General features: G+C 40.9%; 1 protein-coding gene across 1 annotated transcript in view; it reads left to right on the top strand.

The window, feature by feature from the left end:
• Positions 1–2606: 2606 nt before the first annotated feature.
• The window catches only part of PCNX1 (pecanex 1), a 161880-nt gene continuing 146558 nt past the window's right edge, over positions 2607–17928 (top strand). The window contains 1 exon segment of the mRNA XM_070417286.1: positions 2607–2759. Coding sequence (XP_070273387.1) covers positions 2607–2759 — 153 coding nt within the window.

Raw genomic sequence — 17928 nt, 5'->3', positions numbered from 1 at the left:
CTGCCCATTGGCTTACAACACTCTTCTCTGTTGAACCAGCCTGATGCTGGCTGCCTTCCTGGCTGCTGCCCGTTCTATACCCTTTAGATACTGTCTTCCGCCTGCAAGCTCATCCCACCAGCGGGGTCTGCCTCCAATTCTGTGGATGTATCTACTTCTCCCAGGCCACCTCACTCCTGTTACAGTTAATCCTCCCATATTAAGCTACAGCAGATGTTTACTGGCGTGGAAACTGATGTGCCACTGGAATTTTATCCTTGTTTACATCTTTCTTTGTGTTGGAAAGCTTGGGACCAGTTCCAAAATCTGCTCAGCGAGCTTTCCTGTCTCCTTTGGAAGAAACAAGTGAACACTTGACAATACCTTCTGTCCACGACCAAGCCTCAAGGCAGCTGATTTTATTGTAAACTTGTATTATTTTACCTTAATTTTGCTTTAATACACACTAATATATTTAAAAGTATATTTTGGCCAGTGTTAGTTCACCTCTCTCCATTTCGAGGTATCTTATTGGGACTTGATGGCTCTGTGGTTATAAGGAAACAAGTCAAGGCTGGGGATGGTGTTCTATAGAGGTAGTTTCAACCTTTAAGGTACGCTAGAATTTTCCGGAGGGCTTGTTAAAATAAATTGCAGGGTCCCAAGACCGGAGTAGTGCCTGAGAATTTGCATTTCTAACAAGTTCTCAGATGATGTTGACACAGCTGGTCCTGGGACTACACTTTGAAAACAACTGGTCATACGTTTAAACTGGCCACAGGTAACCAGAAGCAGCTGAGGGTTATTCATCAGTTCGAACTCTTATCTGAATGGATAAGGTAGAGAGGGCTGAGAAACAGACTTCCAAAGTTCAGTCCATGCTGTTAGGATGACTGCTGGTGTGGTGGTAGAGGTCTTCTCAGCAACTTATTACTTAGAGAATGTGGTGAATATTAGTTTCTTTGAGCTTCGGTTTTCTCATCCATAAAATTAGGGTAGTCTCTATGCTACTTGTGAAGGTCAATTTGGGTAGCCTGCTGTCCTCACTCGAGTGTTGTGAAGATCAACTAAAATGGGTGTGAAAATGTTTAAACTGTAAAGTGGAATGGCACTGGGAGGTATTGCAATGGTCTTTCAATACTCTTCTTAAAACATCACCAGCTTCTTTTGGCTCTCTTGCTTTTCTCATTAATTATAGCAACTTTAATCCCGGAGTATAAAATAGTACTTTTATTGCTATCATAAGCTCAAACTTCAAACTCTAAAACAATTTCATTCAGTGAGATCAGACATGCCTTTTAAACATTACACAGAGCTAAGAATGATTCCGTCTTTACAGCTGTAAAAAGAGAAGCACAGACCCTATTGTGACTTGGGGTGCAGTCACAGTTAATGTTTCCTCCCTGTTTAGATTGCCCCTTTAATAAAAATGGTTACAAGTTACAGCACGTTAAAAAGTGAAATCACTGCACACAATAATATATCTGTCCACCCCCGACTTTCACATCTCTTGTTATTTCTATTAATTTGTCTTTGGGAGTGGTAAGTCCTCCCAATCCTGGATGTGGCTGTTTTTCTCACCCTTAGGGCTCTCAGCTCACTCCAAGGGCCAACGCAGTTCTTGCTCAGATTGGGTGCGTCTGTGATTGTTCAAGTGCCATCCACTGTACCTAATTCCTTTAGTGGTTCTCAACCTTCTGGCCCTTTCAATACAGTTCCTCATGTTGTGACCCAACCATAAAATTATTTTCGTTGCTACTTCATAACTGTAATGTTGCTACTGTTATGAATCGTAATGTAAATATCTGATATGCAGGATGGGCTTAGGCGACCCCTGTGAAAGGGTCATTCGACCGCCAAAGGGGTCGCGGCCCACAGGTTGAGAACCGCTGCTAGGCCTACAGTGAGTATCTCAGATCTTAGGCTCATGGTTCCTAGGGCTTTAAGAAATATCACAAAACGTCAGCCAGGCGGCTGACAAGGTTCTGAAGACAAGGTGTCGGAGAGCGAAAGATCAGGTTCAGGGGCTGATCCATGAACTTGCCAGGGTCCCTGCCGGGAGAGCCACGGGGTCTCCGGGAGCCCTGCACCTGGTGCCAGCGGCCCCGCCCCCGCCCGCGGGCCGCGTGCGCGCGCTTCTCCCGGGCGCCGGCAGGAGGCGCCCGCGGCTCCCAGGCGCAGCGCGCGCTCGCGCGGAGCCGGCTGGAGGGCGGAGGGCGAGGAGAGGAGGAGCCGGAGGGGGCGCGGCTTGCTGCCCGTCCCTCCCGGGCGCCCGGCCTCCCTCTCTGTCCGGCCCAGGGCAGGCGGGCGGCGGGGGTCGCGGCGGCGGCGGCAGCGGCGCAGGCGGGCGGGGGCGGTGAGCGCCCGGCTCCGGCTCCGGGTGTTAGGAGACAAGATGGCGGCGGCGCCCTGGAGGCCGGTCCCCTCCTCTTCTCCGCGCTCCTCCGCCCCGCCGCTCGCCGCCTCCTCCCCGGTCTCCTCCTCCTCGGTCGCTGCCTCCTCCTCCTGCCGCAGCCCTAGCGAGCGCCGAGACGCCGGCCCGCTCTCCCGGCGCTCCGGAGGCGGGTAGACGGCGTGCGGGCTCCGGCGGCCGCGCAGCGCTGGGGCCGGGGCGGCGGCGGGCGGGGATGGGGTCGCAGACGCTGCAGATCCTCCGGCAGGGGGTGTGGGCCGCGCTCAGCGGGGGCTGGTACTACGACCCTCACCAGGCCACCTTCGTGAACGCGCTGCACCTCTACCTGTGGCTCTTTCTGCTCGGCCTGCCCTTCACCCTCTACATGGTGAGTGTGGGGGCGGGGGGCGGGCGCCGGGGCTCCGAGCCCCGCGGGCTGTCGCGCCTCCCTGGCCCCGGGCCGTGGTTGCGCCCTCTCCCCCGGCCTGGGGCGCGCACCCCACCCTCCGCCCGCCCCTGGGAGCCGCGGCCCCGCTCGCTGTCGCGCTCCCCTCCCCCTCGCCCTAGGGTTTCCCCTACTTCAGGGATGACAGCAGAAACGAAACAGCGGCAGCCCCCCGTCGCCCCCGTGCGCCCGAGCGGTGCCCTGGGTACTGGCGGCTTCCTAGGCCCCTTCTTTGGGGGGCCCCGCGCCCGTAGCCTCCCGGCCTTTCTGCCCGGGGCGGGCACAGCCCTGCCTGAGTGTTGTGTGCGAGGCGCTGAGCGTCCTGCTCCCCGGGGACGCCGCATTCCTCCTTGGCACGCGCGCTGATTTGCGCTGCGCTGCGCTCCGCGGGCGCCCCTGGCCCTCCCTCCCCCCGCGGCGGTGCGCCCTCCTCTCCGGGGAGCACCCGCGCTCCACCGCGTCTCTGCGCCGCGTGCGGAGCCTCCGGAGCGGGGAAGGCTAGCGCCGCTCTGTTAGGAATGTATGTGCGGGCCGGCCGGGCTCTCATTCGCTAATCCGTGGTGGTTGAAAACCTGATTGTTAACCTTCCTGCCTCTAAAAATCATTGTTGTTGTTTTTTTGCTCACCACTGGTTCTTTTCAGTTCAGCCTCGTGGCCCCTGATTGTGGTGTCTCCGGGCCAGCTTTGGGGGGAGGGAGCGGGGGAGATGCGGGAATCTGGCTGGCATTTCAGCGGGTCTGTTTGGGTTGGTTCAAGGCCTTTTACAGATTGGCACAGGGAAAGTACTGCCTGTTGCTGAATTCAGTACCATCGGCTTCTCCGAATGATCAAGGTTTTTCAGCTATATTTTCACTGAAAGTTGTAAGAGCATTTTTTTTAGCACTTTAGGTTAGGGTGGGGCTTTGGGAAAAATAATGCGGAAGAGGGATGGTACTTAAGCTTGGATTAAACATTTTTTTTTTAATAACGGGAAGGGAGGAAAAGACAGTCACTTTTTATTTTAGGAAAATTGCTTTGAATATATTTCTGCTAACTTTGTGCTTCTTCATGGAGCTAGAGTAAGGATGCTGGATTAGAAAATCTGGGAATAGGACTCTAAGAACTGCTAAAGGTGAGGACACTCAACTTATCCCTTAGTGAGGCTCATTTTTACTAATTGGCCGGGAAAATGCTTGCTTGGGGGAAAAAGTGCTAAGTTTCTCTTTCTCAAACAGATTTTAATTTTTCATTGAAATTGTTTTGAAGGGACTTATTGCTTGAGGGAAAATTACCATTTGAAAAATGCTGATGACTGATGGCTTATTTTTTTAGGGAACTTGTACAGTCTTGCCCAATTCTGAAAATGTTTCTCGGAGCATTAGAATTTTCAATTAATTCTGGCCTAGGGAGTTCTAGTTGTACTTCTGTTCCTTCCAGGAATATGACATCATTAACGAACAGGTTAATTACTTTGGGTGCAGGAATCCTCGGGCTGGCACAGAGCTCTCTTTCATAGCAGATTTCTGTTAGATTCAGGAGGATTATAAATTTAAAACAGACTGGTCCTTGAGATGTAAGGATGAGTTGCTGTGGCTCCGTCTAAGATTTCCATGTTAGTCCATGAATTGTGCTTAATGGCTAACATTACTAAAGAAAATTTAGAACAAATAGAAAGCAATACATTGAGTTTAATGCTTCATTTGAGGAGTTTATTCAGGTAAATTCACAAATAATATTTTCATTTCTACTATGTACTGGGCCATTTGCTAGGTTTTTCCTAGGAAAATGAAACTGCTTCTCTGACTTTTTTGTCTCAGTTAATGGCAGTTCTGCTCTTTTCAAATCTTTTAAAAGTTCTCTTTGATTCTTTTTCTCTCTTCACATCCAGTTCATCAACAAATCTTGTGGATTCTGTCTTCAAAACCTAACTAGAATCCAGCTCATCATCATCATCACTCCCTTGGTTCAAGCCACCATTATGTCTCCTCTGGATCTTTGCAGGGTTCTCATCAGGCTCACTGCTTCCATTCTGTGTTTTCTGTTCTCCGTGCAGAAGTCCGAGTGATTCTTTAAGACATAGATCAGATCAGGGCACTCTTCTGCTCTCAGAGCCTGCCCTTGCATGTGTCTGTCATCCCCCCACCCCCCAACACATACATTTGCCTTCTTACAATTTTTTCCACACAACTGTGTACCTCCTCATGGGCTTTGCCCTTGCTCTTCCCCCTCTGTCGGGATGACTCCTTTCCTCCAGATAATCTGTGTGATTAGCTCCACATATTTCAGCTTTCAGTTGTATGTGAGGCTTTCCCTTGATAACCTATTAAAATACCAACTTCCCAGCTCCTACAATATTTCCTAATCCCCTTATCCTCCTTTATTTTATAGCATTTATCACTAATTGATATACATTTATTTAATGTCTTGCTTATCTCATTAGAATATAAGCTTCAAGAGGGCAGAGACTGATATGTTAAAAAATGCGCTTACAACTTTCAGTGAAAATACAACTTAAAAACATGTCATTTGGAGCAGCTGATTGTACTGAATTCAGCAATAGGCAGTACTTTCCCTTTGCCAGTCAGTTAAAGGCCTTATCCAGTGGTTCTCAACCTTCTGGCCCTTTAACCCTTTGCACTCCGAACCATTCTGGACATTGGCTACCAGCTACTCGACGCTACTTTGCGGCGGAAACGTGCATTTACAGACCCTCGTATTATTTAGTATAATTTTGGAACCAAGTAACGTATTATAATGATATTGGACTTATATGAATTGGGTGACATCGAGGAATGTATATTTGCAAAAAAAACAGTATTTTATTGTTTATAATTTTGTACAGTATAAGTTTTGTAACACTCCCCAATATGCATTGCAGGCTGATTAGTGCATGTTTGACAGTAATAAGTGGTTTGACGCCTGCCACCAGGTGTTTTCCTGTTAGAACACACAATGCAGTCCCGTTTTCTTTGTCCCACATCGGGAATATGTAGTTTATTGTTTAATCTGACACAAAACCCGCTGACATTTCTTGTATATATCTTAGTAATTTTACGATATTTTGATTTAATTTCTTGTGCCATTTCAAGATAAAACTTCAGGGAAACATGCATGTCTCAAAAAGTTGCGTTGAAATAACTCAATTCCCCGTAATCACTAATAAACTGCAATGTCCCCTGAGAGGGGACATCCGAGTGATATGCTAGAATTCCGATGTCCCCTGAGAGGGGACAGCGGAGTGCAAAGGGTTAAATACAGTTCCTCATGTTGTGACCCAACCGTAAAACTATTTTCGTTGCTACTTCATAACTGTAATGTTGCTACTGTTATGAATCGTAATGTAAATATCTGATATGCAGGATGGTCTTAGGCGACCCCTGTGAAAGGGTCGTTCGACCACCAAAGGGGTCGCGACCCACAGGTTGAGAACCGCTGCACCAACCCAAACAAATCTGAAAGTTCACTACTTCAAGACCAATATCAGTGCCAAGCACAGGGTAAGCACTCAAATACTAAATAAATGATTAGAAATGAACAAGACACAGCTTTGCCTTCAAGGAATAATGAACAGTTACAAGCATTAAACTGTTGTGACCCGGAACTTATAGTTGGGGGATGATCTTCGTCTATGGGCAGTTAGCAAGGAGGATTTGTAAACATTTTAGGAAACATACTAGTACTTCAGTATTGAGGTAGATAGTTTGAAGTATACACTTGAAGCAAAATCCAACATTTCATGTTAAAATCTCACAGTATAAATTATTCTTTGCTCTTCCAATAATAATACAGATGATGCTAACTTATGTTTTTTATCCCAAACCCTGTGTCCTCATTTTACCGAAGAAGATGACTGATTTTTAGCCATCAGTGACTTGTTTTGTGGCCTTAAGCAGATCATGAGCTGGGAGTTGATATACACAGAACTTTTAAAGCCATGTACTGGCAGCCTTTTCTTTTCTTTCTTTCTTTTTTTAAAGATACAAAGTCTGTGAAGAGTAGGAAGAATCTTAGGATGGTTTTTTAAAAAACATCTGTTTTGGTAAATGTAGTCATTGCTTTTCTGACTTTGTTTTTAGTTAAAAAAATTTTTTATTGAATAAATTTGACATAATGTGTGCATTTAAGGTATATAGCTTATTGCTTTGTTACATTTATATATTGTAATATGATTGCTGTTGTAGTGATATTTATCACATTACATAATATTGTATACATTCATTATATGTGCAGTAGTTCTCTGGTTTCTTTACTACTGGTTGCAAACTTGTACCCTTTTTAAAAAAATGGGTTTGACTATTTTAGGTTCCACATATAAGTGATATTATACAGTACTTTCTATTTCTCTGTTTAACTTATCTCACTTAGCATAATAAGGTCTTAGGACTTGTTATACAGGATTCAAACACTTGTAGCTTTTGTGGATACATTAAAGGTAGAATTTATAGTTCAGCAGTTAGAATAGTTGTGCAAGTCAAGGAGTCATTTTTTCACCTTTCATTGTCCTTTCTGTTTCTCTTAAGACATTCACCCCATTTATCTTGTCATCAAGATTATTTTTGTACCTGACATGTCACAGATGGTGAGCTTTATGGATGTGAGCTTTGTGGCATTTTTGTGTTCTGGGAAGCAGACTAGAATTGGTGTTGTCTGGATTTGTATGTCTTGGCTCCGTAATTGAATGTGTCCTTTGGACAAGCCTTTCCACCTTACTGAACCTAATTTATTCATTTGTGAGATATTGCATGGGCATTTTTAAAGAAAATATTTATAAAGTAGAAAAATTATTCACCTTCAGAGTGGCCTTCAGTAACGGTCATTTGAAGAATGGCTTGTTAAAACTGTTTCCTCTATAATGTTCTATGACTGCAGGAGATGAGATAGTAACTCAAACCATGATCTTAACATACTGCTCAACATACTGTTTACCTCAACGTATACCTCTTCTGTAAAGAGGTATACACCTAGGTGATGAGCTATAACACTAAATCTCTCTACCTAAGTGATTCTCAAGACTCCATCCAGTTGACATCCGAATCACTTGAACATGTTAAAAATGTGCACTTGTGCATGTCCACTCTGATGTAGAAGATCTGGAGTGTGGCCCATTAATTTATATTTTATGAGTATCCAGGTCAGTTTAAAGAACTTCATCATTATGCCCAAAATTCCCTTAAATCTAGCGGCCTACTCAGGATCTCCTCTTGACTATCTCAGAGGCATCTCAAAGGTATCATGTCCAAAACCATTCTCGATTCCCCACTCAAGGCACCACCCCAAAACTTGTTTTCTTGCTCTGTCTTTGTCATCTTAGTTTATGGCACCACCTTGTATCTAGTTGCTTATGCCATCCCCCTCAGCTTATGAGCAAATGTTATCAATTCTGCTGTCAGATGTAATTTCTGACTAATGCTAAACATAAAGACAGACATTTCTACTGCCTTTCCACTTTCTGGCCCACCCTAACATTTTGTTCGCCTTAGCTTCTATTCTTGCCCTATTACAACTATTTTTTCCACAAAGTAAATGACATCAATCTGTTTGTGTCATTCCTCTCCACCACCTTTTAATATCATTCACTGACTTTCTCTTGCATTGAGAATAAAATCTAGCATCCTTACCAAGGCCCCCAAAGCCACTTCTGCCTTTGTCTGCAGTTTGTGCAGTTTTCCCGCTGTGCTGCAGTCACACTGGCCTCCTTTCTGTTTCTAAAGAGATTCTCTTCCCTTTTGCTCTTTGCAGGGCTGGGTTTACTAGTAAATAAACAGGATCTGTTTCATCATTCCATCCTATAACTTTCTTCCATAGTGCTTATCACAAGCATATTTACAACTTTGTTTATTTGTTTGCTGTCTCTAACATTCCCTCCCCCCAATACTTTGTAAGTTTCATGAGTGCAGTGTATATCCAGTGTCAACTCCTGTGCTTGGCTTGTATTAGGTTCTGAATAAATATTTGTTGAGTAAATTTGGTATTATATATATGTGAATCTTTAGATTTATCAACTTAACTGATACAGAATAGTTGGGGGTAGAAGGAGTGCTATGATAAGCCTGTATTACCTGGTGGAGTCACATCTTACCTGGGGGTTAGGTTAAATATCAGTGTGCAAGACATAAATAAGATACAGAATTATTTAAAAATCAATTACAGAATGACTCTTAAAAAACCCTTAAGTCAAAGTGCAGCATATATAGCTTTTTGTATCTACCACTTTGTGCAGTTTATATATACATATACTATATACACATGATATATGTAGTAATATAGGCAATATAAATTTTTGGAGAGATTGTATTCAGAAACTAAATCACTCATATAAAATTTATGAAGTTTCAACTTTTTCTTCCTGGTTATCTTATTATTTTCTGTAGCTGATCTATAGAATGATAAATCCTTTATTAGTGAGGATTTCTCTGAGGCCCTCAAGTCATTTTCTTTCCCAAAGATTTAAAAAATATTTTAAAAGCCCTGCTGGCATGGCTCAGTGGTTGAGTGTCAACCTATGAACCAGGAAGTTACGGTTAGATTCCTGGTGTGGGCACATGCCCCAGGTTGCAGGCTCGGTCCCCAGTAGGGGTTGTGGAGGAGGCAGCTGATCAATGATTCTCTCATTGATGTTTCTCTCCCTCTCCTTTCCTCTGAAATCAATAAAAATATTCAAAATATTTTAAATACCCATGTAAACAAGATTAAGTTACAATGACTAAAACTGAAATCTTCATATTTTCTAAGAAGTTTTAATTAAGGAAACTTATAAATTAGTAATGAAAACCATGATTATTTAGTATTAGAATATTTTCTGTATCCTTTAGGAAAAGTTTAATGAATAGTAGATGGTATGTTTTGACCTATGTTTTTTGCTTTTTCTTACCAGTATTCTCAGTATTTAGCATTGAGATGAATGTAATTATTCCCATTTGAGTATGGCACAGGTATAGCTCTTATCTCTCTTGTTATGTCACCTATAATAAATTTAAAGATACATTATCCAATGATGGTTTACAAACGAAGTTTCCAAGAAAGTAGGCATATTTGTTAGCTTGTAGAAAAACTTGTGAATTTACAAAACGTTTTAGTATCTTTTGTTAAAGATGTTTTCTGCTATTTGAGAAATTACTCCAAGTTGTAAAATTATTTGGCTGTTGAAAAACTAGGAAAGTTTATATTTCTTTTTCAGTTTTTGAATATGCAGGTAGTTTGCTTTCAGTAGCTGATTGTACTGCAAATTAAATAATGTTTTTCCAACATTTTACTGTGAGAATTTTCAGACTTATAGAAAAGTTGAAAGAATTGTTCCCACTACCTGGACTCTGCAGTTTTTGTTTATTACATGTCTGCGTCTATTCACCTCTTTATCAAGGCCCTTTCTTTTTCTTTTAAAATTCATTTTTATTGATTTCAGAGAGGAAGTGAGGGGGAGAGTTGTGGTTGAACTTTGGCCTATGAATCAGGAAGAATTTTGGGCATAATGATGAAGTTCTTCCCAGTTGTGGTTGAACTTTGGCCTATGATCACAGTTTGATTCCTCTGATCTCCTGGTTCATAGGCCAGCGCTCAACCACTGGGCCATACCTGCTGTGGGTGGCCCTTTCTTTTTTTTTAGAGAGAGATGCGTGTGAAGTTACAAGCACCACTACAGAGCATCCCTAAACACTTCAGTATGCATATCATTAGACTTCTAAAAGGCATAAATCCTAGGTGAATCATTGGATAAATTTTTGAGTTTTGATAGTTGAATACACATGTGTGGAGCAAACCTATCATGTTGTAGGACATTTAGCACCATTGGAGGAAGTTCTTGCTTGTCCTTCCTAGTCAGTCCTCTCCCTCTTGGCCTTGGCCTGATTTTTTCCCCCATCATTGATTAGTTTATCCTGTTCTAGAACTTCATATAAATAGAATCATGTAGTTATACTTTGTGTAAGTCTTTTTCACTCAGCTTAATGTTTTTGAAATCATCCATGTTGTGTATATCTGTACCTTGTTCCTTTTTATTGCTAAGCAGTATTCCTTTGTGCGAGTATACTACAGTTTGTTTATCTATTCTCCTGTAGATGAGGATCTCTTTCCAGTTTTAGACTATTTTGTAAAAGGTGTCACCCCAACATGAGGGTAGTTTTTTTCAGAACTCAAAGAAATTAGAAACCCAATTGAATATAAAAAATGTTTTTTCTTCCCAAATAAGACCATGTTTTATTTATTTATTTTAATTTTTTTAAAAATATATTTTATTTATTTTTTACAGAGAGGAAGGGAGAGGGTTAGAAAGTTAGAAACATTGATGAGAGAGAAACATCGATCAGCTGCCTCCTGCACACCCCCTACTGGGAATGTGCCTGCAACCAAGGTACATGCCCTTGACTGGAATTGAACCTGGGACCCTTCAGTCCGCAGGCCGACGCTCTCTCCACTGAGCCAAACCAGTTAGGGCAAGAGCATGTTTTAATTTAAAATAAATTAATGATAATGGCATACCTTATTCTCTCATTTAAATTTTAGAAGACTGTAATACTGTACTTTTATTTACTCAGTATTTAGATTTTTCTCTTTTTGTCAACACAGTAGAACCTTTTTGTTCAAATATATATATGCTAAATCAGAAATTATAGATAAATCAGTTGAACATTTTAGTAATCAAATCATTTGGAGCTTACAAATACATATTATGCTTTTTCCTTACAAAAATGGGCTTATAAAATTTGTACTGTTTGAAGCCTCCTATTTTGCTTGACTGTAGATTGTGAATGTTACCTTGTGGGGAAAAAAAAAGCAGTTTGAATAGCTGTCTAGTAGACCATAGTATGGATGTGTTACAGTATATTTAATCATTTGGTTATTGGCTCTGTAGGTTGTAGTTTTTAGCTATTTTGAAAACAGTAGTGTGAATATTCTTGTTAGTTAAATCTTTGTACCAGTCTTTTGTATAAATTTCTGGAAGTAAAGTTGGTGGATTATAGGATATGCATATTTTTATTTGATAAATAATCATTTTTAAAACTGAGTGAATTTTTATAATGAGAGAGAATATATATTGAAGTTGATAATATGAGGTTCCTGAGAAGGCAAAGTAGGTTTGTGGTCCAGGAAGCATAGTTAGCAAGGGATCAATCTCTGGAGGAAGGAAGGAGGTAAGGATGAATGCTGATGGAAGAAGGGATAAGCATTTGGTGGTGAAAGTTGAGGTAGGTCTTTTATGATTTATGTTGAAGTACAGAGTTAGTGTTTTCTGTTGAGAGTGAAGGGGGAGGTGAAGAGGATATTCAAGGTTTGCGGTGGATTCTTATTTTTGGAGAGTGGCAAAGTGACCTGACTAGCAAGAGGATGGTAGGATTGCCAGGCCGTTTTGAGGGTGCCTTTGAGGTTGGAGAACATGAGTTCAGTGTTGAAGAGAAATGTTAAGGAGAGAAATTTGGGGTAATAAAATTTATTTGGATGTTATCAGCATTATAGAGGATAATCTAAGCTACAGAGTAGATAAAATCTGGGAAGAAAGTATAATTCATTAAAAAGAAAATGGCTCAGCAGAGAAGACCAGAAAGGTAAGAGTTTGAAAAGGAAGAAAGTAACTTGTTCCAGAAGCGAAGGCAAGAGAGTATTTTGAAGAAAACAAAATGGTTGAAAATGCCAAATCACCTAATTTAAATTTTCATCAACAATATTAAAAGTACTTGTCTTCCCACCTTTACTCAACATTTTCCAAAACAGGGTGTTAGTGTGTTAAATTTCTTATTCAATGGAATGTTGAATGAAATCATTTCAGTAATAGTTTAAAAATATATATATATTTTATTGATTTTAGAAAGGAAGGGAGAAGGAGAGAGAGAGAGAGAGAGAGAGAGAGAGAGAAACATCATCTATGAGAGAGAATCACTGATTGGCTGTCTCTTGCACGTCCCCTCCTGGGAATTGAGCCTGCAACTTAGGCATGTGCCCTGACTGGGAATTGAACTGTGACCTCCTGGTTCATAAGTCAGTGCTCAGCCACCAAGCCATGCTGGCCTGGCAGTAATAGTTTGTTTTTGATAATAGGCAGAATTTCTCTTAAAGTACTTGTCTAATTCAGACTTTCTTTTTTTAATTTAATTTTGTTTAAAGTATTACAAATAGTTCCTTTTTCCCCTCATATGTCTCCTTTTTTTCCCCATTGACCTCCCTCCTAATTCAGACTTTCTTAGTCCAAATTAAGGATGTTATTGCACTAACATATGTCACATAACTTTTATCTGATTTTTCCTATATTCTGTACTCAGATAATTTTCAGAGCAGGCATCTGGTAAACAAGCAGAAATGTTTCTTTGAAAGATTGATTGCTTCTTTCTATTATTTAATCTGAATTAAGTCAAATGGTTTTCCTGTCTCTCTGCACAGCAGGGGAAGGCAGAGAATTATTTTGTGCTGAGGACATCTAGGAATAGTAATGCTAAAATAGTATAGACAAGTGTGGAAAAGAACAGATTACAACAAACATTCTGTAGATTTTACTACTGTTGACTTCTTTATCATATAGATAAATTTCACCAAATCCCAGTGAAATGAGTAGTTAATGATTCTTTGGTTCCTCTGCCTGTCCCCCAAGAAGTTGGTTAAATGCTTTCTTTGGTAGAATTGTAAAAAAGTTCAGACTTTCCTTCTTGTCCTTTATCTTTAGAATCTGAGGGAGTTTGCATCTTTTATAACTTACACTGTTGGTGCTAGTCTCTGTTGCTTTGTGTTACAAGAAAAGAAAAGAAAACCTAGGGCAAAGCAAGCCATTTCCTTTTGAGGTTTTAAGGGAAAAAAAAAGTCCTATTCTGTACTGCTTTGTGCAAACCACATAGAACCCTGAGTGCCAACTGCCCTAAGAATAGGCAGGAAGATTAGTCACAAATTTGAGAAGCTTGAATCACATATCTGGCTGTTTACTTCTACTAGCCCTCCTAACTCCCTGAATGTTGTCTAGACATAAACTAAACAGATTCATCCTCCATAGTTAACATCTTTAAAACTTTGTTTTGTAATAATTTTAGATTTACAGAAAAGTTACAAAAGTAGTATAGAATTCTTTTATACCCTTTGCCCAGCTTCCTCTAATATTAAAACTTTACATAACCATGCTGTATTTATTAAAATTAAGAAATCAACATGGTAGAGTATTATTAACAAACTATAGACTTTATTTGGATTTTACCACTAATGTTCCTTTTCTGTTTCAGGACCCAACCAGGATAATAAATTGCATTTAGTATCATCATTTTTAAAAATATATATTTTATTGATTTTTTTACAGAGAGGAAGGGAGAGGAATAGAGAGCTAGAAACATCAATGAGAGAGAAACATTGATCAGCTGTCTCCTGCACACCCCCGACTGGGGATGTGCCCACAACCAAGGTACATGCCCTTGACTGGAATCGAACCTGGGACCCTTCAGTCTGCAGGCCGACGTTCTATCCACTGAGCCAAACCAGTCAGGGCTAGTATCATCATTTTTAATATGATTTTCTTATTGTTTCCCTTATGCTGAGATTCTGTTTTTTATTTATTTATTTATTTATTTATATATTTTTAAAAAAATATATCTTATTGATTTTTTACAGAGAGGAAGGGAGAGGGATAGAGAGTTAGAAACATCGATGAGAGAGAAACATCCATCAGCTGCCTCCTGCACACCCCCCACCGGGGATGTGCCCGCAACCAAGGTACATGCCCTTGACCAGAATCGAACCTGGGACCCTTGAGTCCGCAGGCCGACGCTCTATCCACTGAGCCAAACCGGTTAGGGCAGAGAGATTCTGTTTTTTAAAAGAATTTTACAATTTATAACAATTTATTAAATTGTCATGAGAAAAATTAGTAAAAGGTTTTATGTTTGTGATACGTTTTAGATGTAGAGAAGAGAGTATTCTTTTTTAAAAATATTTTATTGATTTTTACAGAGAAGAAGGGAGAGGGATAGAGAGTTAGAAACTCCTACTGATCAAGCCTGCAACTGAGGTACATGCCCTTGACCAGAATCGAATCTGGAACCCTTCAGTCCACAGGCCGATGCTCTATCCACTGAGCAAAACTGGCTAGGACAAGAAGAGAGTATTCTGAATGAGTTTTAAAAAAAATATATTTTTTATTGAGTTCAGACACGAATGGAGAGGGAGAGATAGAAACATCAGTGATGAGAGAGAATCATTGATCGGCTGCCTCCTGCACACTCCCTACTGGGGATCAAGCCTGCATCCCAGGCATGTGCCCTGACTGGGAATCGTACCCAGAACCCTTCAGTCCCCAGGCCGATGCTCTGTCTACTGAGCCAACTGGCTAGGGCTGAATGATTTTTAAATCATGCATTGATCATTAACCTATGTTAGGCTATTTGAAAATAGATATATTTTACATAAGAAGAATTACATTAAATGAAATAATTCCAAAGATGAAAAAGTCTTTATACCTCAATCATACAGAATGGACATGAGTGTCTTAGCTTCCTGTATAATGCTGCTTTTTCCTAATTTATAAATTGGAGGCACTGAGACAAATAAACAATCATATCACACGGTAGAATACGACTAATCTCTTATGTGTCATAAAGTACTCAGGAATTGGAAGAAACATCCAGTTATTTCCTAGAAGGATTTATGCAGAGGATAATTCAAACATTACTGTATATTGGGTAGTGTGGTGGGCCTTATGGTGGGAACCCTTCATGGTATTTATTAGTCCTGGAAGAGTATTTCCCATAATCTTCCCATTAGGCAAAGGAATCTTTGTTCTGGGGAAAAGGTTGTTTATTAAATGAATATATGTTTTTGGGTATAGTGGTTTGCTCTACTACCAAGTATTATAATACTAGAGGCCTGGTGCATGAAATTCATGCACTCGGTGGTGGTGGTGGGGGGTCCCTCAGCCTGGCCTGTGCCCTCTTGCAGTCCGGGAGCCTTCAGGGAGCGGGCCTAAACTGACAGTTGGACATCTTTAGCGCTGCTGCAGAGGCAGGTTAGGCTCCTGCCACCACCACTGCGCTCACCAGCCATGAGCCCACCTTCTGGCTGAGCGGCGCTCCCCCTGTGGGAGTGTACTGACCACTAGGGGGCAGTTCCTGCATTGAGCGTCTGCCCTCTAGTGGTCAGTGTGCATCATAGTGACTGGTCTTTCTGCTGTTTGGTCGATTTGCATATTTGCCCTTTATTATATAGGACTAGAGGCCTATATAGTGCACACATTTGTGCATGGGTTGGGTTCCTTGGCTGGCAATCGGGGCCAGTTGGGTAGGCCAGTGTCTGGGGGGAAGGGACCGCAGTAGGTTGGCCTCAGCAGCAAGCTAACGGCCAATTCCACCAGGAATCGGGCTCTCTCTGCCCTCCTATCTGGGTCTGGGTTGTGGGTGAACCAGACTCAGGGCTGTCAGGGCCCCAGCAGCAAGCTAATCAATGGCTGATTCCGCGAGGAATCAGGCTCCCTCCTCCCTCCTGTCTGGGCCCAGGGTGTGGGTGAACCAGATTTGGGGCTGTCAGGGCCCCAGCAGCAAGGTCTGGGTCAGTGTGCATCATCGCTACTGGCTGGTTGTCTGGTGGTTGGGTCGTAATGGTTGCTTAGGCTTTTATATATACTAGTTGTACTGGTTAATGCGGATTTTATAATCAGAGAGAACAGGATAATTTCAAGAGAAACATCAAAAGTGCTTTATTCAAAGTAATGTCCATCACTAGCTACACATTTCCCCCATCTTTCAGGTAATTTGTGGATACTGTCCCAATAGAACTTTGCTTGTTTTGAGGCAAACCATTCAGAGACCCAATTTTCCACTTCTTTGTACATTTTGAAGTGCTGCTCAGAAAGTGCGTGTGCCATTGATCGGAACAAGTGGTTAATCTGAAGGAGCAAGGTCTGGTGAATACGGCGGGTGGATTAATACTTCCCAGGCAAGATCTTTTAACGTATCTTTAACTGGTTTTCAAGCGTGTGATGGTGCGTTATCATGAAGTAAAATTACTTTGCCGTGTCTTCTGGCCCATTCTGGTCGTTTTACAATCAAAGCGTGGTTCACATTGACCCGGACGTTCTTTGTCTTTCACATCAAAATCATCACTTTTAAAGCATTTAAACTAGCGTTCACAAGTATCTTGAGATGGAGCATGTTCACCATAATCTTCCCAAAGTATATGATAACTTTCAGCAGCACTTTTCTTCAAAATAAAGTAATGAATTAAAACTAAAACTTCCTGCAAATGCTCTTTTTTTGGCACAAAATTTTATATTTTTAAGTGTAAAAATATCTATGATGTTAAGTCCTTCAGAAAATTTGACATAGGAAGTTTTGAAGCTTGTTGTCAATACAACAAAATAGCATACATATCAAATCGCATTTATATCAACATATGTGTAACTCCATCTTTTGAAAAAAATCCGCATTATTAACCGGTACACCTAGTAAAGATATCTAACTTGTTAAGGCTTTCGAAGTGAATTATTTTTTAACTTTTCAGTATATTATTTGTGTTCATAATATTACTATTCCTGGTCAATATCTGGAATGGTTAAAAGAAAGGATGTAAAAATAAAGTAATGAAAACTCCAGTAAAGCAATTATTATTTGCACTAAGTAGTATTCTGTTTTAGTTATACCATAATATATATTACAGATGATTTTCACAAGTATCGTGAACCTTAACAGAACCCAAGTGAACTTTCAAGGGAGTAAAGATTTTTTGGGGGGGCATTTAAATAGTGAAATCCTCAATTTAAAGATTTTTTTTAAGTGAAAGTAAATACGGCTAATTAAAAAAATTGAACTGTATTATCAAAGTGTCTTTTTTTCAGTGTTGCATGTCACAACACAGGAGTATTAAAGTATACAGTATGTGCTGTTGAAGAATAAGCTTAAAATAATCTTATTTTTCCAATTGCTTTAAATGAAGATTTTCAAATGAACAAGAACGTTGAAAGAATAATACACGATCACCCATCTATCTACCTAGATTTAACATTTAGAACCTTCTAAAAAAATCACATTTGCTTCTCCTGTATATCGATATATGATATATACCAACATACTCATTTTCTCATAGACACGTGTTTATACCTGATGCATTATGACATGTCATCCCTTAATTATCACATTGAAAATAATGAACATTAATTTTCTAGCATCTAGTTCATACTTTG

Source organism: Myotis yumanensis, unplaced genomic scaffold (genome assembly GCF_028538775.1).
Source record: "Myotis yumanensis isolate MYYU_CA2020_CCGP unplaced genomic scaffold, mMyoYum1.0.hap1 SCAF_1, whole genome shotgun sequence".
Classification (NCBI taxonomy): Eukaryota; Metazoa; Chordata; class Mammalia; order Chiroptera; family Vespertilionidae; genus Myotis; species Myotis yumanensis.
The sequence above is the reverse complement of the archived record's forward strand: the minus strand, read 5'-3'. Positions and strand labels throughout refer to the sequence as shown.